General features: G+C 38.9%; 1 protein-coding gene across 1 annotated transcript in view; it reads left to right on the top strand.

Moving 5' to 3' along the window:
* LOC138982922 (homeobox protein Nkx-6.2-like) overlaps positions 1-22039 on the top strand; it is a 62722-nt gene that overhangs the window by 12867 nt on the left and 27816 nt on the right. Inside the window, 1 exon segment of the mRNA XM_070356318.1 lies at positions 10300-10467. Coding sequence (XP_070212419.1) covers positions 10300-10467 — 168 coding nt within the window.

Raw genomic sequence — 22039 nt, 5'->3', positions numbered from 1 at the left:
TTTCGCCAGATTGACTATCCCCCCCCCCTCTCTCTCTCTCTCTCTCTCTCTCTCTCTCTCTCTCTCTCTCTCTCTCTCTCTCTCCCCCCAGTCTATCTTTTCCTTGTTTTGAAGCGGTTACGCATCCCTGGAACCAAGCGAGTAAATCTTGCCGTTTTGACATGTCTGCTGTGAACCCGGGCGTCTTCAAAAACATTTTTCAGACCACCCTGTTAGTAACCCATGCATGCAACTGGCATTTTTCTTACTGGCTTTTACATGTTTTACGGAGCGTGACACGTTCGACATAAAACCACATCTCCAAACACAGGTTTTCCTTGTCTTGTAGCATGCGTGTGTGTGTGTGCGTTGGGTGATTTTCCGCCATGCTTCGAGGCCAGTGCCAACAAATGAGTGTTTGGCGAAGGAAGTGGTCCCCTCAAGCATAGCGATGGAGAAAGGAGAAAAAGTATATAAAAAAGCTGCCCACGATTGCTACAAGATGTTGCATGCTCAGTTGCCAGCCTGAAGGTTATCCGTTTAAAATACTCTTAAAATATGTTGGAAGGATGGGGGGGGGAGAGAGAGAGAGAGAGAGAGAGAGAGAGAGAGAGAGAGAGAGAGAGAGAGAGAGAGAGAGAGAGATTAGAGTATATAGGGAATGGAACAGACCTCCTGTGATGCTTACTTCAAAATACATGTCAGATTAAATATTTCGAGATATTGTTTTCCCGTTTGATCGTATTCCAGTTTCAAAGTAAAAGCTGTTGAGTAAAAACGACAATTCGTTACAGGCAAGCTGACACTCAAAAACGAGCAGCTAGTTTATTAAATCGGCGGGTGGTTTTTTTTTCTAAACGCAATTTCGACCTTGCAACGACTTTCGTGATCTCTTTTTTTTTTTGTACAACACCTCTTACACACTCCATTTTTCTGGAATGTGGCCCCTGAAGGTGTTTAAGATGTGCATCTAATCTGGTAGTCATCATCTACATCTCTTCCACTTCTCGCCTTTTCTCGTCCCCAGGGGGAGAGCGGGGGTTTGAATGGTGGGGAATATGACGGGGGGGGGGGGGGGGGGGGAGAGGGGTAGTCAACCATGAATGCATTGCATGTCACGCACGATGTCAGAATATGCCCTCGAGCATGTGCAAATGATGACCTAATTTGTCGTGTCGGTGAGTGGCGCTGTGATAGGTTTCAAGTCAAGTCAAGTCAAGTTTTTATTGTTCATTACCCAGGGGCATTATAAACAATATTCGCAAATTCAAAAATGCACAAAGTACCAAGTGATCAAAAAAGAAAAAAAAGAAAACAAAAAGAAAAATAGAGGATAAGAAAAGAAAAAATGAAATAAATATTTGGAAAACAAAAGTACACAAACAGTGAACACAAAATATTATAGTACAGAAAATGCAAACACACACACACACACATTGATTCCTGGCAATGGGGGACACAAAACGAAAATACGGTTAACAAATCCCAGCACTATGAAAAATTGCTACTAATTAATTTTATAAATTCCAAGAGTTTCGTCAACAATTTCGTATTTCTTGATACAAACAGTTTTTTGTATTTAAGTGAATTTGGTTTTTTCCAGTAGAATGGTGGAATAAGTTCTGCTCTTTTTTCATTGAAAAAGTCACAAACAAACAAATAATGATACTCATCTCCTATATCTTCTGATGTACATTTTCTGCAAATGCGATTCGCTCTAGGTATATTAAGGTATCTTTCTTTCTGTACTGGCAGGTTGTTATTTGTAGTTCTAAATTTCATGAGTGTAACGACTTTTTGGAACGTCAAGGATTTAATGTAGTCTTCACACACAAAACTATCTTTAAACATTCTATAATTACAAAAAATGTCTTTTGTATCCATTTCTGAGAACCAATTGTGAATATACTGGTCATATAAACACCGCTTTACTTTTTCTTTAAACCAAGTAGATGTATATTGAGAAACAAATTCTTGTTGTATCCAAAGCCCAGAAAGACCTATATCACTTAACGTTTTTTCTATGCATGACAGATAATCAGAAGTAAACATCTTTTGCGAATATAGTCTATAGGTAAATCTGTAAGCAACACTTGAAAATTTGTTTTTGTTAACTGGGTCAATTAGTTTATACCAATAACAGAGCATTCTACATTTCATATTGACATCTAAGGGATATTTTCCAAGTTCGCCAAAAACCATTGCATTAGGGGTGGATTTTCTTAGTTTGAAAACTATCTTATAAAAACGCAACTGAAGCTTCGTAGCTAAATCGCAAGAACCTGAACCCCAAATTTCACAGCCATATAGTAAAATCGGAACAATCATTTTGTCAAATAGATCAATCTGTATATCCACGGGCAATGAGAGTTGTCTACATGTGCGAAGAAGAGCAAACATAGCCCTTGACGCACGGTCATACAAATTTTTTTGTGCTACCGAAAATTTATTATTATAATTAATCTGTAACCCTAAGTACATCACATCAAGGACTACCTCAATTGGCTTATCATCATACGTAAATTTAGGTATAATTCTTATTTTACCCCTTGAAAAAACAATGACTTTCGTTTTTTTAACATTAATATTCAGTTTCCATTTCAAGCAGTATGCATGCATTTTATCTAAGCATTCTTGCAATTTCGTTTCAGACTCAGCACAAATCACAGTGTCATCAGCGTACAATAATACAAACAGTTGAAACATTACATTCACATCAGCATCATCCATACCAAGAGAAACAGCTTCTCTAGAGAGAGAAGTCAATCCATCACTAGTTTCCCCTAAATACGGCTTTAGGTCATTTAAAAACAAAGCAAAAAACAAGGGAGACAAATTTTCTCCTTGTCTGACCCCACAAATGCTAGGAAAATAACCAGAACATTCACCTTTAACTTTAATACATGATTTTGCTTTATCATACATATTTTTAACAGTTTTCAAAAAATTTCCATTAACATCAAAGCTAACTAATTTTTCCCATAAAAGTGCTCGCCGAACTTTATCGAACGCTTTCTCATAGTCGACAAATGCACAATACAAACGCTTTTTCTTTTGGAGAAAAAAATTTATAACACAATGCAAAGTAAAGATATGATCTAATGTTGAAAAACCAGCACGAAATCCTGTCTGTTCTTGACCTAACTTATCATTAAGTTCCAAGAAAGTCGATAATCTGGTATTTAAAATCGCAGTGAATAGTTTACCAAAGCAGCTAAGTATTGTTATTCCTCTATAATTAGTTGGGTCTGTTTGGGAACCCTTATTTTTATACAGCGGGATAATTTCGCCAATGGACCACTGAGTAGGAACATTACCAGACTGTAACACAACATTAAACAACTTAACAACAATATCAGTCATCCCCTCGTTAAAGGCTTTCAAATACTCATTAATAACTTTATCTTGACCACACGCTTTGTTGTTTTTCAATTTTTTTACACATTTTATAAATTCCTCTTTTGTAATGGGTGCATTCAGAACTTCATTATTTAAACTATTATCACCAAACAGATCTCTTTCTTCATCCACATCATCTTCGTCACATTCCTGTAACTTTGTAAAGTGTTCTAAAAATGCTGAGCAAGAAGGAAACTTAGTACTTTTGTTATTATTCTTATTCTTATTTAGCTCATTCCAATACGCCTTTGGATCGCAAGTTTTCATTTTTCTTAGTTTCTTCACAAATTCTTTATGATACAACTTACATTCTTTTTTTATTGTTGTTTTATAGTCCTTAAAGGCATTCTTCTTTTCATGCTCAGAAAAAATATTTCTAAAACGCTTAACTTTGTTTTTTGCACGTACAAATATTTTCCTTTTTTCTTTACAAACTGTATTGAACCAAGGCTGGTGTGGTTTTCGTTTCTTACTATTTACTTGTTTTATCTTATTCTTTTTCTTAATTACTCCAATTTTTTCCGCAGAACGCTTTAGAATGTCACATATATTAGTAGTTACATTATCAATGTCCTCTGCAGACACATTAATAACAGAGCTCAACATGTTTGTTAATTGAATATCAATATCACTAATATCAGTTTCCTCTAAAGCGGTTGTGAAAGCTAACTTACTCCCTTCATTCCAATTTGGTTTTGTGTATTCAACGTTATTTTCGATATGCTCTAAGTTCTCATTTGGATTTCTCATGTCATTCACGCAATCAATACTTTCATCGTTTCTATCAGACTCATCGCGCCTAAAGAAAGATAGGGCGAGCGGGCAATGAACGTCCGAGTACATTTCACAAAAATCCAAAACAGCAAAAGTTTCAACTTTAACAAATAAATTGCTTGACAGAATACAATAGTCAACAACACTTTTATCTTTACAAGTACATCTGCCAAGGTTAGCATCATCACCAGCTCTACCGTTAGCAATTATTAAACCAGTTGTCCTACAGAAGTCAATTAACTTAAATCCAAAGTTGTTTGTTCTATTATCTTGTGAAACACGCTCACCAATATCCGTGATATCAAAGCCATTATCTACAACACCTTCTGCATACTTATCATCATCGGACAAAATTTCATTCAAATTCCCAGTGCGAGAGTTGAAATCCCCTAAAAAACACACATAGTCGTTTTCCACACCAAAGTTTATGTATGCTTCCTCTAGTTCACTATAGACATCTTTATTTAGATAAGGCGAGCCTTCAGGAGGAATATATACAGCGCAAAAGAGTGTGTCACGACCAAGCACTTTCTTTCCCAACTTAAAAAATAGGGCATTCTCACACAGTTCAATATCCAAAAATCTATACCACATCTTTACGTCTTCCGTTATCTTATGAGAAAGCTTTCTTTCTTCAAAAACAGTGATACTATCTGCGAAGCATTCACGTATAAGAACTAAGATACCTCCTGATTTTCTTCTAAATTTACCTCTATTTTTATAGAATGCTACATAACCTGGCACGTCAACCTTGTCTACGTCATCTAACTTGCTTTCACTAAGACAAATTACATCATATTTCACAATGAATTCTACAAAATCAGGAAATTTCAATTTTGATATAACTCCACATACGTTCAGCGATAAACAGGAAAGAACATTATTTTTACTACTAAGTAAATCCACACTATCACTCAAGGAATCACTTCCAGACATATCACTACCATATGCGTCGAACGCATCAACCACGTCAACGCTACCCATACTAACATCATCACGTGTTTGAAAGAAGCACAACGCCACTAGCGCAGAGATCTTGAAACCATTGAATGGCGCGATATCTTGACTCAAAATGAGGGTCACATCTTTACCTTGAACGCAGAGGTTTAATAATAGCATTGTTATAGGTTTCATATACACGAAAGAAAGCTCTGGGAATCTCTGACACAATTATGATGAGCGCAACCGGTTTCAACTGTATCAGATGTTTGGAAAAGAACTCGAAATGAGAATAAAATCTCCGCACTGTATACATAGGCAGGAGTGTTTTAAAAAAAAACGTTCACCGTTTCTCTGCGTGGATGCTCTATGAAGAGTGTAGACTACCTATACTTATCACCCAGTAGCAATTGTAGTGAACCACTCAAAATGAAGCGAAAATCTCTGCGCTGAGCACTAATGTGAAACTCTCAATCTTTCACCTTTTGTTCTCTATATGCTGTGCCGGCGCAGAGAGAGAGAGAGAGAGAGAGACAGAGAGAGAGAGAGAGAGAGAGAGAGAGAGAGAGAGAGAGAGAGAGAGAGAGTGGTCAGCTCGTGGTTGTTGATGGCGTGGCGGTCGTTAGGGATTGTCCGGTAATAGGGGATATTAGGCTAATGAGGTTTAGAGGGTGAGGAGTGAGGTTAATGACGCGGGGCGTCATCAGGGGTAATCAGACGTCACGACGCTCATCGTCACGACCTTTCGATCCACGGAGGCTCAGTGGAATGTTTCTTCTTCTTCCCAGTCTTAATTCGCGGCTTGGCATCATTCACAGAGCGTGGCATCATATGCAAGGGGGTTGCCAGGATATGGGTTTTTTTCTTCGGCAAATTTGCCAATATGCATGACCACAGACCCCATGATCATACAAGTTTCGTAAATTTTCGACATTATTGGGGATAGCTTTGTCGTAACATTTTCCCCGCCATGAAAAAAAGTTTGGCAGAGAAAAGGATGGCAAAGTTTTGGGCGATTGAAAAGAAGTTTCGGCGTTTTTCCGACTCTTTGCCAGAGACAACGCTTTTACGGTAACATCTTTAGTACCGAAATTAGTTTAAAATGATATTGTCGCGAAGAAGAACGTCAGATGTCCCCAACGAGACCATGATGTTTGCAGCGTAGACATGCTTTCTTTACCAGTATACTGTTGCTGGTTATGTAATAATTCTTTTAGGGCAAAAAGGTTAGAAAAAACAACAAGGAAAAACAGGAGAGAAAAAAAAACAGAATAGAGAAAAAGTAAAAAGAGAAGACTGAAAAAAATGGTTTGGAATGGCGAATTAGGGGCAAGGTAACAAGGTGAAGTGGTATAGAGGCGGCTTGGCGGTGTCAGTGCTGACAGAGTTATCTGACGTGATCCGCTTCCGTTTTCTGGCGCGTCTGCTTCTTCCTCTCACACACAAGTGTCTGCACTTCGGCACTCATAGGGTGATCAGCCCGTAAGGCTTTTTTTGTTGTTGTCAATGCATAGTGTTTTTGTGTGTGGTTCTTTCTCTCTCTTTGTTACGTTCTTTCTTTTATTTTTTTTTAATTTTATTTCTATCTTTCTGTTGTCTGTCTCCGTGTGACCGGTGGTGTTGTTCTTTCTTTCTTTCTTTCTTTCGTTCTTTCTTTCGTTCTTTCTTTCTTTCATTCTTTTTTTCTTCGTCTCTTCGCCAGATGTGATGTGCTTAAAATGGCATGGTGTGATTTTTTGTCCAAAAAAACTTTGCCATCTATGATTTGTCTTAAAAGATGTTCCTTGATAAAAACACTCAATATTTGAGCAATATGCTGAAACTTGTGACGGTTCCGCTGTTGATTTCTAAGGTCAGTTTTAGAACTGTCTTTATACGGTGTGTGTTGGAAGGTTTTCTTCTCTTTTTATTGAGTGCTAAGAATATTTTTTTGTTTAATTTCTGTTTCGAGTTTCAAATGAAATAGGTAGATGTGACCATTTCACGTCCAAGCAGAGTTTCAAATATGTTTTGTTCAATACGCTTGTGGAAGTAATATCGTTTCTACCCGCAAACATACTGGCATCCTCATAACTCTTATACTCATAGCATGGGTATGGCATTGGCATTGGTAAATGAGGGGGCGCACGACACTAGTTTCCAATTTAGAATGCTTCTTATTAGAATCTCTTGAGATAAACATTCTAGATTTTGTGCGGATGTGGCACACACGTTTCAAATTTCGGATGTGGAACCAGCAAAGGAAGACTGAAAATTAAATGTAAGGACAGTTCTAATGAGAAAGCTGTATTGATTTCATGTCTAGAAAATCGTTTTACGCAAACAAACTTTGCCTGGTGACACTAAGTTTTATTCTTGACAGCAGCGTTATCTTGTAAATGAGACTCTCTCTCTCTCTCAATCTCTCTCTCTCTCTCTCTCTCTCTCTCTCTCTCTCTCTCTCTCTCTCTCTCTCTCAATCTCTCTCTCTCTCTCTCAATCTCTCTCTCTCTCTTTTTTCTCTCTCTCTCATTCAGTGTGTCTCTCTTTCTGTATCTCCCTCTCTCTCTCAGTCTCTCTCACACACACACAAACACACACACGTACACACACAAACACACACACACACACACACACACACACACACACACACACACCGGCCACACACACACACACACACCGGCTATATCCACGTTGTTTTCCTGTTCTTTTCCGTTTATTTCAATTCATATTTGTATTTTTAGAAAACCCCAAAACCGATACAAACTCACACACAGGGACGTGAACCGGCATTGATAAGACGAATTTCCCTTTCACTCACATGAGAAAACCCAGGGCGACCCATACAACCCACATTCCGGCAAAGGTCTCAATGCGCCCTTTATGCAGGACCGGTAGGACAGATTAGATAGGCGGCCAATAAACAAAGCTTAGGCTGACAGGCCGCCCCGATAAGGCGAGTGGCCGTTTTAGGGCAACAGAGAGCTCAAAGCGTCGGATCAGGAGGTTTAATCAGACGGTCGGTGATACCCCCTTGTGTTTCTGCCAGCGATATGTATCGGGTGTATGATATGTATATCGCTGACACGCGCGCGGGCACGAGCGTTACGTGCCAAGGACGCGTTTGACACAGTTTAAAATCGGGTTAAAACCAAAAAGGAAGACCAAACCATCTTGACTTGTGTTAGTTAACTGTTGTTTCTAAATATGTTAATCGTGTATAATTGTACCAATCGATTAATGCATAAAACACTGTTCTTCTTCTTCTTGGCGTTCGCAGAGGTTACACGATCAGTCCAGCACTGGTGATAAAACACTGTTTAAAACCAAATATTTTTTGAACGGGTATATACAATGAAAACATGTTGCGTTTTTGTACCAATCGACAACCCCATTACTTTTCCCCCTTTACGCGCATTGCGATGAAATCATCCTCAACGTCCTGGAACGCCGAAGAAGAAGAAGAATCCTCAACGTCGTGGGATGGCTTCATGGGATTGTGTTAAATCACTTTAAACTGGTTTTTTTTAAATTTTTTTTTTAATGTAGTAACTCTATATACGGTAGCGTTAGAGACGAGGGAAAAAGAGGCGGAGGGGGCCTTTCTGTTTCATTTGTGTTTTTTTGCTTGTTTGCCTGTGTGCTTGCTTGTTTGTTTGTCTGTTGTTGTTGTTACATTTAGTCAAGTTTTGACTAAATGTTTTAACATAGAGGGGGGAATCGAGACGAGGGTCGTGGTGCATGTGTGTGTGTGTATGTGTGTGTGTGCGTGCGTGCGTGTAGAGCGATTCAGACCAAACTACTGGACCGATCTTTATGAAATTTGACATGAGAGTTCCTGGGAATGATATCCCCGGACGTTTTTTCTTTTTTGCGATAAATGCCTTTGATGACGTCATATCCGGCTTTTTGTAAAAGTTGAGGCAGCACTGTCACACCCTCATTTTTCAATCAAATTGATTGAAATTTTGGCCCAGCAATCTTCGACGAAGGCCGGACTTCGGTATTGCATTTCAGCTTGGTGGCTTAAAAATTAATTAATGACTTTGGTCATTAAAAATCGGAAAATTGTAAAAAAAAAAAAAATTTTTAAAACGATCCAAATTTACGTTCATCTTATTTTTCATCATTCCCTGATTCCAAAAACATATAAATATGTTATATTTGGATTAAAAACAAGCTCTGAAAATTAAAAATATAAAAATTATGATCAAATTTTTCTTTTTTAAATCAATTTAAAAACACTTTCATCTTATTCCTTGTCGGTTCCTGATTCCAAAAACATATAGATATGATATGTTTGGATAAAAAAACACGCTCACAAAGTTAAAACGAAAAGAGGTACAGTAAAGCGTGCTATGAAGCACAGCGCAACCGCTACCACGCCAAACAGGCTCGTCACTTTCACTGTCTTTTGCACTAGCGGCGGACTACGTTCAGTTTCATTTTGTGAGTTCCACAGCTTGACTAAATGTAGTTATTTCGCCTTACGCGACTTGTTTTTTGTTTTGTTTTGGGTGTTTTTTTTCTACTGTTTGCTCGGCTACATTTATTCTCCGTGTGTATAATATATGTTTTGATTGTTTGGTTCTGTTTAAAATGTTGCTTGCTGTTAAAGTGTTTCCTCGCCCCCCCCCCCCCCTCCCCCCCTATCTTACTCTCCCTCCCCCTCTCTCTTTCTCGTTCCTTCTCTCTCGCTCTCTAATTTCTATCTCTCTTTTATGTTATTGTATTATCTCTCTGTCTCTTACCGTTGCTGTGTCGTCAAAAAAAATTTGTTTTTACTTTTTCTTTCATTTTGTTTTATTTACTCATTTACATAATTTGAGTAATTTTTTTATTCATTTTAATTATATATCATTTTAAATTTGTAATTTATTTTATCTTATTTTATTTCATTTTGCTAAGACTTGAAGATTGACGAAAGGTCTTTCCTATAACTTCCACTCCATTACTTTTAACATTGTACGCTAAGTATTGCGTAGTGCTTGGGTTCTTGGTGTTATGTCTCAGTTAAATGTATGCTTTGTATGCTTGTTGATTTGTGCTAGTTTATTCTATAATGAATTTGTAAAGCGCCTGGAGCCAATTGATGGGACTCGCGCTATAGAAAAGTTATTTATTATTATTATTATTATTATTCATTCTTCCTCTCTATAGCCATCCAACCATTAAATCACTCCTAATTAATCATTCTTGTACCTTTGTCTTTTCTTCGTAGCACCCCAGGGCGGAGTGATAGTGGATAAAGACGGCAAGAAGAAGCACACGCGACCCACCTTCTCCGGTCAGCAGATCTTCGCGCTGGAGAAGACCTTCGAGCAGACCAAGTACCTGGCTGGACCCGAGAGGGCCAGGTTGGCCTACGCCCTGGGAATGTCCGAGTCTCAAGTCAAGGTAAGGATAATCTGGATAAACCAGACTTTTCAGAAATACAGCGGAAGCTTTCTTTTCTCTGTCCTATATCATTTTCCCCGTTGTATCCTTCTCATATCATTTATTCAGACTGTCAACACATACACAAATAGGGCAGCAGTGTCAAAGTCCGAACTGACTTTGCTACCTTATTTTTGTGTGTGTTGACAATGTGAATAAAGAATATGAGCTCAATACCCATCCTAACAAACAGGTTAGCGCAACTATCGAGTTCTGTACTGTCACTCCCAGCGATGATATACTATAGGATTCATTTTTTTCTCGCAAGTTTGCCGAAATAATCATCCAAGTTTTGACCATTTTCGGAAGTTTCAGGCAATTCTGCCAAAATGTGGGCACAAATCTCCGCGATTTGTAATAAGTTTCGACGTTCCGCCGACTGACATATTCCTGTACATTTGATTCATGACATAATGGGGCTGACCCTTAAACCTCGCTTTGCTTACGTGGAGTTTCCACTGCCAGAGAAAAATGATAGCCTCGTCCACTTTCTCTCCCTTCTAATGCCACAACACTAATTCCAATCAATAGACGCCTAATTCGGTCGATCGCCTCTCCTTGGCACGGAGTCGCGCGCGCCAGAACGAGCGTGTAGGAGCTGTCGTCTGCTGCAATCACAAATGACGCGAGGGTTACGGGCCTTGCTTTTTGCCTTGCAAATAAGTGCTTGTAGCGTTCATGCAAATGACGGCCAGTGGAAGCGAAGCGTGACAATGACAAATGCGAATGCATTTGTAACGATGCTAGAGTTGTGCTGGGTCGATGCTGCGGACTTGTCCGGCTTTTTGCCTCCTGCCATAGTATTCAAGTATAGTAGTGCTCGACGGAGACATGCTGCAATTTGATTGGACGACACGACTCCAAAGAAAAGACATCATGATGCCAGAGTGGTGAAGATTGTCGCGTCATTGTGTAGGGGAGGGGAGGCGTGTGGTCGTTATGATGCCGACGACGACATTATTCAAATTTTCGAGTAATATTTCTGCCGACCAATATTTTGTTTTCTATTTTGTTATAGTGTAATACAGTGATAAAGTGATGAAAAATAGACGTTGACCGCGCTTAAAGAATTTTTTTTTTTTTAACCGAAAGAATTCGAACAAAAAAAACCAATGCTGTGGTCTTGGAAACTTTCACGCCCTTACGTTTTAATACGCTGCTTTTGAAAATGAACTTAAATGGACCCCCAAAAAAGAATCACGATTAAAGTGTACTCCTCTGGTTAGTTGACAGTTTTGGAGCTTGACTTTTGGCCTTTTAAAAAATAGATCAACAAATTCAGTATACCATATTGAATAAGAGCTTCTGAAACAATCGGCTAAAAGTTGAAAGCATCGTTTCCTGAACTGACCTGTTGACCTAATTGGTTTTAACATGTTTGACCTTGGAAAGTGAAAGGTGAAAATCACCGCGGAACAAGATTTGCAAGAATTGAAATACTGGAAAGCAAAACTTGTGACCAGACTGTTTCGTTTAGTTAGCCACTCCTTGTCAATGTATACAATTGTGAATACCGTTAGGGGTTAATCACATTACCTTAATGCGCGATACCCTTCATGCGATGGCTGTCAATGTGAAAGTCGTTTCTGATGAATGAGAGTACTGCTTGGATGTGGGGCAAACCTTTAATTTCAAAATGTGTAAGAATTATTGTTCTTTGGACACTCATTGTGTTTTTGATAAACGCAGAGATGGTCTTAAACAGCGTCGCATTATTAAATTAACTCGTAATTTAAGAAGTAGCATTAAATCTTCAGGCAAATATTTGTCACCATGTCATCACAAGCACAAAATAAAAAGACAATGGCAATTGAAATCAGACATATATACATTTTACCCGCATTCGAACAGTTTCTGCAATTAAAGCTGTATCTATCACGAAGGTAAATATTGTCTAAACAGTTTCGTTTGATTGTAATATCTATTAGACAGTTCACAACATGTGAACGATGTTTTGTTTGATCAAATAGCCATATTTAGTATTGTTTTATCGTTCTCCTCTTATTTTATTTCTCTTTGCTCTATATTGTTTTGCTTTGCCTTTAAATTTTGGTCTAAATCGTTTTTAAACTATATTTTGATACTCCCTGTGGCAAAGAAAAAAACTTGAAATTAATGAACTTTTTTTCTTAAGCTAATACCCTATGGCAGACAAATACCACACAAGAAATATTTGAGTGGAACGGCAAACGGCAAAAACAACGCGGGTTGATTATATTTGTATGTATACATTTTAGGTTTTCGCCCACTAAGTATTACTTTTAAAGCTCTGAGGGAAAAGTTTTTTTTTAAACATCCAAAAACGCAAAATCAACAAAAAAAGAAAACAAATAAGAAAGAAACAAAGAAAGAAAGACAGACAAGCAAAAAGGACAAAAGTAACAGAAAAGAAAAAATGCATGTATATGAACGCATTTTGTCCCCAAAATAACTTTCTTGTACATTTGTCGTAAACGAGAAATATAGTTTGGCAGAGAAATAGTAAGCGAGGGATTTATAAAAAGAACACATTGATTTTCTTTCTCTCTTTCTTTCTTTTGAAAATAAGTGAATGAGTAATGGTCGGAAATCCGGATGCACAGCAAAAAAAATTGCATTGTCGACGGCTAGTGGTGCAAATCTAGCTAGTGCTATCTCTTTGTTACAGACAAGCACAAAACTTCTTTTCTGCCTTTCAATACCTTATTCAGCACATATTTTCAAAAGCGCCACGAATACCTTTTTTGTATGAATCGAACGCTGAAAGCAAACTGACAACTATTCGTGAGCACTGTTGAGATTGTGTTCCGCATGATTATTACAATGTCTTCACCCAATTATGAGTGGTATGTGTTTGAAAAATGAGGCTAACTGGCAGAACATTGATGCTTATTCAAATACCTTTTCCTACTCTTACAGGTAATGGGATCCGAACACACCAGGTGGTGTATTGTAACGTAGATAATTTACATACGTCTTTCATCATTCTTGTCGAAAAAAAGATATGACACGGATAGTGCAGATTGATTTTGAAAAAAGGTTGATTTTGAAAAGGGATTTGATTCTTGTACTGACAGGGCAAGCAAATACTTACTCTCTGTGTGTGTGTGTGTGTGTCTCTCTCTCTCTCTCTCTCTCTCTCTCTCTCTCTCTCTCTCTCTCTGTCTCTGTCTCTCTGTCTCTGTCTCTGTCTCTGTCTCTGTCTCTCTCTCTCTCTCTCTCTCTCTCTCTCTCTCTCTCTCTCTCTCTCTCTCTCTCTCTCTCTCGAAGAGTCGTTTTGTGACTGTGTCGCAGGGTCTGGATGTCTGTTCGTGAGCAGACAGGAGTAAATCTAGGTGAAAAAGATACGACACGCAGTTTGTATAGCGTCTTGAGTTCAATACCTTCAAAATCCTGAGAGAGAAAAATATCTGGCACAGTTTGGGTGTTTTCATCTCTGACAGAGATCTCTCTTAACTTCTACAAGACGCTTTTGATTTTTGTTGCAATTAAAAAGTGCATGTAAAGCAGAGCATTGATACATAAAGACAGTTAGCAGAGAGAGAGAGAGAGAGAGATGATGATGATGATGGAACTTTATTTTTCAAGGATAGAGGTTTAAGGCGACGCCTTTTCTTACAACCGGTCTTTACTTCTAATACAATGTCTAATAAAAGATAAACAAGTAAAGCAACATGACAAATAAACAAATTAAACGAGAGAGAGAGAGAGAGAGAGAGAGAGAGAGAGAGAGAGAGAGAGAGAGAGAGAGAGAGAGAGAGAGAGAGAGAGAGAGAACTCGAACTCGAAAACTTTATTACCGAGGGATGATATAGCATTAGGTCCATATGGTCCTTTCTTACAGCTAGTCCCTACTATAATACACACATGAAACGAAGAACAAGAATGAAGAATAAAAAAAGAAATCTAATAAAACACAATCATGTAGAGAAAAGTATAACAAACATTAGTGTGTTTGTGGAAGCATATTATACATTATACAGAGAGAGAGAGAGAGAGAGAGAGAGAGAGAGAGAGAGAGAGAGAGAGAGAGAGAGAGAGAGGAGAGAGAGAGAGAGAGAGAGAGAGAGAGAGGCGAGAGAGAGAGAGAGAGGAGAGAGAGAGAGATGGGGGGGGGGGGGAGGAGAAAGGGAGAAATAGAGAGGGTGCCGATGGGGGGGGGGGGGGGGGGGGGGGGGGGGGGGGGGGAAGACAGTTGATTTAATTTTGATTGGAATTAAATGTATTGAAACATATACTAATCCTCTGACTACTCACAACATTATCTTTATCGTTCAAAATAGATTATTTTATTTGCCTGTTTGGTTACATTGTGAACATCTAATTTAATATGAATACCTATTGCGTTTCAATTACAGCATACTTGCCAGATCAATATGATTCTTCTATCATTGCATTGTCTCCAGCTGTGTCTGTTTACCTATATCATACATGTACAATCATGTGTGCTCTAAGCAGATTAATACGATACAGTGCCATTAATCTAAAACCCTTATTTACATACCGATCTACATAGTTATTCACACGCTTTGGCGTTTCAATTCATCCCTGATTACCCCCCCCCCCCCCCCCCCCCCTGCAGACAGTCTGTTACTCTTATGACATCTGTTGCCAGTGCTATGTGTTGGCCCCCATTCCAATCAATATGGCCGCTCGATTTGTTGAACAATTAACTGCTTTAATATACTTTCCCCGCGCTAGCCGAGTCCAATCAGGCAGACACAAAACGTGACACCGAGACTACTACAGCTACACCAAGACACGGTCTTATCGGGTTCGCCAAATCAACCAACACGCTCCTTTGAGAGCCCCGAATCAGTTTTCGCCCAATGAATTTTGTATTCTCGGTTTGCAATGGCCGGCTTCCTGTGTCTGAATGCCCGGCTTGGCTTTGCAATAAGGCCTGAAAGCGAGAGCGTTACAGCTAAAAAGGAGAATGTGCATAACAACAAAACGGCTCGGAGCCTAAGCTGGTTCCACACGTTTCAACAGATCAATGCTTCGAGTGAACAGCTTTTGACTCCGTGTGTCATTTGCGTTGAATGGTGGCATACGCACGCACGCCCAGATGTGGCGTTTAAACGTTTGTGAAGACTGGATTGAATAATTATGACACTGACGCGCCTTGCAAAAACTTTCGCACGTATACCGTATATACACACATGTATACAGGCACATATGCACGTGCACACATATACAAACGCACATGAGTCCTTGACCGTTTCCAGCGATGTTTTATTTTGTGTACTTTGGACCCAGTAATTGTATGGTTTTTGTTGTTGTTGTTCTTTCCAGTCTGAATATATAATCTTATTTTTCTATGTATAGTTATTTTGTTTAGTTTTGGGTGTGTATGTTATTTGTTAATATACATAAACATTTTTTTTTTTTAGAGTTTTGCACAATATCCGACAGTAATCGTGATAACAAAAGTTAGCTACATGAATATGTTTACATTTATGATGATAAATTAGATGAAAAAAAATGCTTTGAATTGTAAATTGACATTTCTTTCCGCTTCACAATAAAATAGTATAGGAATCACGCACGCAGAACATTATGTGTATGTGTATCATATCAGGTAGTGAATGGTTCTTTGTTTTCTGACATCTGCTCTCGTGGCGGGTTGCTGAGGCACCCTACTGTGACAATTGCGCTTAGCTCATGCTATCTAATCAGACATCTAATTTGACAAATTAGTTCGTGAACGATACGTTTCATCGGGTCATCTGGATCCGTGATGAATGGTCTTCTGGCAGAACTGGTTTTTCGTCTACATTTGAGTTTCTTCTAACAGACTACAGGCAGAAACTACAAGTCTGTGAGAACTTTTATTACAAAAATTGTCAAAGCAAGTAACTTTGTTTTGTTCAATTTGTGTGTGTGACTACTCTTCAGTTTATTCTCATAGACAGATGCAAACTAAAGTTTCGTCACAAATAAAGTAATTGAAAAAAAGCAAGTTACCTGTTTTGAAAGTTTCAGATGATATAAACTCGTGTTTTTTTTTCTCTATTTATTTTTGTTGTCTATAGTTTAATATGGTTGAAATGGAAATACACTTACTGACAGACTTTTTTTCTCTCTCTATTTAATTTTGTTTGTTTGTTTGTTTGTTTTTGTGGTTTTTTTGTTTTTGTTTTTTGTTTTCTCTCTCCTTCCTTCTGTCCTTCTTCAAGTTCGGCAGTTTTCCAAGTCCAAGTCAACAGTTAGTCCTTTGTACACGTTATTTCTGTTTATTTATTTTGGTTATGTCTGTACTGTTTATATATCAATTTATGGATGTATGTATGTTTGTATTTATCTATCTATTTAATTATTTTACTTTTTTCCATTTATCTTTGTATCCTCGTATGTTTTAATCTATTTATTCGCTTATCTATTAATTCACTTATTTATTGATAAATGTATCTATATATTTTATTTTTATTTTTTTTATTTAGTAGACATTTACAACATTTTATTTATGTAGGAATGACTACGTAGGTGGGGTTTTTCTTCTTCATTCACATGACTTGTTAGTCTATATTATTCTGTCAGTCCTCGAAAGAAAGATCTCTTCTCACCTCCTTCATCTTTCCACCAGACACAAACCGAATGTGGTCTCCCCGGGGAGCGGTCATTATGTACCATTTGTTGTAATCGCCCCCCAGTGTCCAGTGCCTTATCACCACTTGTCAAAGAGTGCAATGACTGCTCCCTTGTTCGCGCTGCACGCCCTCTGCGCGCGCCCCCAGTACGGTACGGAAGCCCGAAAGTGCCAAAAGTGACGAAAGTCGGAAAAGGATGGTCTTGTTGTAATATGCGTGGCAGATGATTTGTCGGACATTCACTAATGATTGCTGATTAGAGAGACGGTGTAAATGAGAAGGGAATGAAGGGAATGGGAAGGGGGGGGGGGGTTGGAGGGCGGAGAGGGACCGAGAAGCCGGAGTGGTAGGGTGCATGCCGCGAGAGGGGGTGGAGTTGGGGCGGGGAGAGGCGGAAGCGGGGCATGAATTTGCGAACAGTGATCCCTCCCTTTGTTCGTGGTTCGTGTCAAGATTTTCTTGATTGCTTTCAGAATGATGTGTGCAGTTGTAATGCACCATGACTCTCTAGTGACAGAATCGCGCCGTTCGAGAAGCAAACCAATTTGGAACGGTGTTGAATTGTCGTTTTTTACACCCCCGGTATAGGGGTGTGTATAGGTTTCGCTCGATGTGTTTGTTTGTTTGTTTGGGTGTGTGTTTGTGTTCGCATATAGATCTCAAGAATGAACGGACCGATCGTCACCAAACTTGGTGAACAGGTTCTATACATTCCTGAGACGGTCCTTACAAAAATTGGGACCAGTCAAACACACGGTTAGGGAGTTATTGGTGGATTAAGATTCTACAAGGACTTATAGCGGGACATATTAATGGTCAAAGGGAAATAACCTTCTCAGTTGGTGACAGTGAGAATGGTTATTTCCCTTTGACCAACGGGGGTGTTTTTCCTACCTCGGAGGAATTTCTTGTTTGTACAAGTGTACGGCAGAATTGCAGAAATGTAAACCCCTAGTATAAATGGATTAGTTTCTGAACAAATGAATAAAGAGAACATAACTTGTGTTTTAAATCCTAGCATATAACCACGTCATGTCCCAAATAGACGCTAGTTCTGGGGACAGAAATATTAATTTAGCTTAGCAGTGTTTTAAATGCCAACGTCTTCGCTTTCTGCATATTTAAAATTTTAATTGTACACGTATGTTTTTTTTTCTTCTAACCAATCCGCTCTTGTATAAACTATGATAAATCAGAATTTTTGTTAAAGAAAAGTATTCAAATAATTAAAAGGACAGTAAACTTTAACCAAGCAATACAAGACAGCAAAGCAAACAAATAAAACAAAGCAAATTGATATAAAAGACAAAACGTCAAGCACCGAATCAAAAGTCAGGGCTTTTTATTTTCAGATTTGTATACGGCACCAAACCGTTACTTTCTTTACTTTATTTGGTGTTTAACGTCGTTTTCAACCACGAAGGTTATATCGCGACTGCCCAAACCGTTAGAAACCGTAGAAACTACAGCAAAGTGTGTTCTCATAATTTTGGAAATGTATTAAAAAAAAAATTTTTTTTTTAAAAGCGCAGTGCACATTAAACAAACAAAACAGGAGGAAAGGCAGGCAACAAACATGGCAAATTGATCTAAGGACAAAACCACAAGCAGCTTATCCAGAGTGGGGGCTTTTAAATTTCAGTTTGGTAGACGCCTCTAGTCTGTTGCCACAGCCGACAACGGGTTTTCCAGACTGAAAATCTCCACCCGGCGCAATTTTAAGTAACAAAACGTGAGAAATCTTGGAAACTAGCCTCAGCTTTGAAGTGTCGGTTTTTAGGCCCGAGTAAATTATTGGGTTTCCGTGTCGGCTTTTCGAGAAAAGGTTGAATTTGATTGGATAATATTTCTCCTTGTGACCCCTTTTCAAGTGGGGTTAGCTCCCCTCTCGACAATCGCTGGAAAAATCGTGCCTGTATGTGACACTGGCATAGGCGTTTTAGAATATAAAACATGTTGTATTGTTGGAGATAGTTTTGAACTGCTAAGTATAAAAAGATATGTTTCTATTCCTTTGATAGTGTAACTATGCAACTTGTATTTTATTTATCTTTTACATTTAGGCATAGTTGTTTGTTTGTTTGTTTGTTTGTTTGTTTGTTTGTTTGTTTGTTTGTTTGTGGGGTTTTAGCGATACTGTCAGGTTCTAAATGACTGTTTACAGCTCTACGCCCCGTAAACATGTAACGCGTTGCACTGCTTTAAAGGAAAGGTCCGGATGGCATTTTAATTTTATGCCTTCACAGTGTTATTTTCCCCCTTCTTTCTTCCTTCCTTTCTTCCTTTCTTTCTATCTTCCTTTCTTTCTTTGTTTTCTTTCTTTTTTTGTTTCTTTTTTCTTCTTTTTACATTTAGTCAAGTTTTGACTAAATGTTTTAACATAGAGGGGGAATCGAAACGAGTGTCGTGGTGTATGTGTGTATGTGTGTCTGTGTGTGTGTCTGTGTGTAGAGCGATTCAGAGGAAAATCCTGGACCGATCTTTATGACATTTTACATGAGAGTTCCTGGGCATGATATCCCCAGAAGTTTTCTTCATTGTTTCGATAAATGTCTTTGATGACGTCATATATGTATACGGTCTTGCGGAAAAAATGCAGTGCGTTCAGTTTCATTCTGTGAGTTCGACTGAGCTTGACTAAATGTTGTATTTTCGCCTTACGCGACTTGTTTTTCTTCCTTTCGTTCGTCTTTTTTTTCTGTCTTTGTGACTGTTTCCTTTCTTCCTCTAAATCTTCTTCTCTCTTTCATTGCCGAACATCCGGCAGCATCTCGAATTACTCCACATTTCTTATTTTTAATTAAACCTAACATTTGCTCTGCCTCGATCACAGTCACTTGAAGAAAATTCTCTCCGGGTTAATTACGCTAAGACTAAAATGATTGCGTCTTCTACACACAGTACCTAAACCATTCATGCAATGCACCTATATAAAGAGGGACACAACAGTACACGCTTTGGACACGAACGGTAGTTAACTGCGTTGAAAACAGGCCTCCGAACAGGTTTCTCTGCAAGACTTAAATGAGAAATAACGCACGTGGATGAGTGTGAAACAATAAAACAGCCAGATTTGTCACGCTTACGCCTTTCATGTGCATCAAAAGCCCACCCACGCGTACCAGTTTAAAAGACATCAAGTAAAGGAGAGAGAGAGAGAGAGAGAGAGAGAGAGAGAGAGAGAGAGAGAGAGAGAGAGAGAGAGAGAGAGAGAGAGAGAGAGAGAGAGAGTGTGTATGTGTGAGATAGAGGCAGGCGGACAGACATAGAAAGAGGGTGATGGGGTGAGACAGTCAGACACAGTTAGAGGCAGAGACAAACACGGAGAAAGAGAGAGAGGAGAGATCAAATCAAATCAAATCAAATTTTATTTTTTCAAATCAAATCAGAGAGAGAGAGAGAGAGAGAGAGAGAGAGAGAGACAGACAGACAGACAGACAGACAGACAGACAGACAGACAGACAGATATATATAGAGAGACAAAGAGATAAAGAGATATCTGTCATCATAACACACTCAAAAATCAAAACAGTGAGACATCACGCCGCAAAGAGTAACGTTACAGGATGACTGTGCACAAACAATATTGCACGCCGATCACTTCATTGAACAGATTTGTGGCGTGTAATCAGGACACCCCGCACCTTGTCAAACCTTGGCAAGACGTGTCAACACACTATAGTGGTCATATCACTGCTCCGGCTTCGAGTTGTTCATCAGTTGCTGTCAACACAGCTAAGCGTATTGTGCTGTTTATATGAACGTCTTGCATGCTACTTTTTTCTATCCTAATTATAATGAAAACATTCTAGGCGAACGACAAGAAGAGAAAGATGAAAAAATTCTGATTTTGTTCTAAAAGTTGTTTACCCCCCCCCCCCCCCCCCCCCCCCCAATTTTTTTTTTTTTTTAATAAAAAGACACACATGCACATGCAGTGAGTGAAAAGCAGACATCCATGTGAACCCCGCGTTAGGGCTCTTGCAAGGACCCTCTGCATGTGTGTTTCGCCAATAGAAAGATTGCTCCGGTCTTTATGATTCCTGCACGGCGTGTGATGTGTACAGAGAAGTTGAACGACTCACCGAAGCGGCGGCGGCTTTGACGAGTAGGGGCAAATTCGATGAAGCGAGGTTCACGACTCAATGAGGAGAGGAGCAAAATCGATTGTTAGGGTGGTGGGTGCTGGTGCGTGCGTGTGACTGTGTGTTGTGTCGGTGAGTTATGGTCTGTCTCTCTGCACACACAGCGCGCGGTTTATCTTCCAGCACCCCTAGTGTTTTATCACTACGAATTGCACGTGCATAGAGATGTTCTGAACAAACTGCCGTAGTAATTGATTGATTTATTTGTGATTTTATATCACTCGCGGCTTTCTTTACTGATGTATAGTTCCTGCACAAGATATGCACACTTTGATGTATTTATTTATTTGTTCTCTTCTATCTGTGTGTGTGGGGGGGTGTGGGTGTGTGTGTGTTGGGGGGGGGGGTGTCGCAGAAAGTTTTATCCATCCTCATTTAGAATTTATATTCTTTATTTTAAGACCTGCATGGACATACGGAAAACCCATATCAAATCAAGATTGACCATGCTTGCTTTTTATAAGAACACTTTACAAATAATATTGCTGTTTTCTGTGCCACTCTGAAAGACGATAAAAAAGGGACTTGCCACTATTTTTTTTTTAAATTAGGAACACTTAAAATTTTGGGTTTCTGTGTTTATTGGTCTGACAGGGGGTATAGAGAGATCTTTTCGTGTACATTTCTATCAGAAACTTTCTCTTCATTTTAGAAACTTGGGGTCAATTTGATTTTTTTTTCTCTCGTAGTTTATATAATCAGCAACAATACAGCCGAAACAGAAATTCCAAGCGTGAAATATTCACCTCAAATGTATCCATAATTCAGGATGAGTGTATTGTTGGCCGACAGTGACACTAGCATCTCACTGTCACAGGG

The sequence above is a fragment of the Littorina saxatilis genome, linkage group LG12, assembly GCF_037325665.1.
Source record: "Littorina saxatilis isolate snail1 linkage group LG12, US_GU_Lsax_2.0, whole genome shotgun sequence".
Taxonomy (NCBI): domain Eukaryota; kingdom Metazoa; phylum Mollusca; class Gastropoda; order Littorinimorpha; family Littorinidae; genus Littorina; species Littorina saxatilis.
The sequence above is the reverse complement of the archived record's forward strand: the minus strand, read 5'-3'. Positions and strand labels throughout refer to the sequence as shown.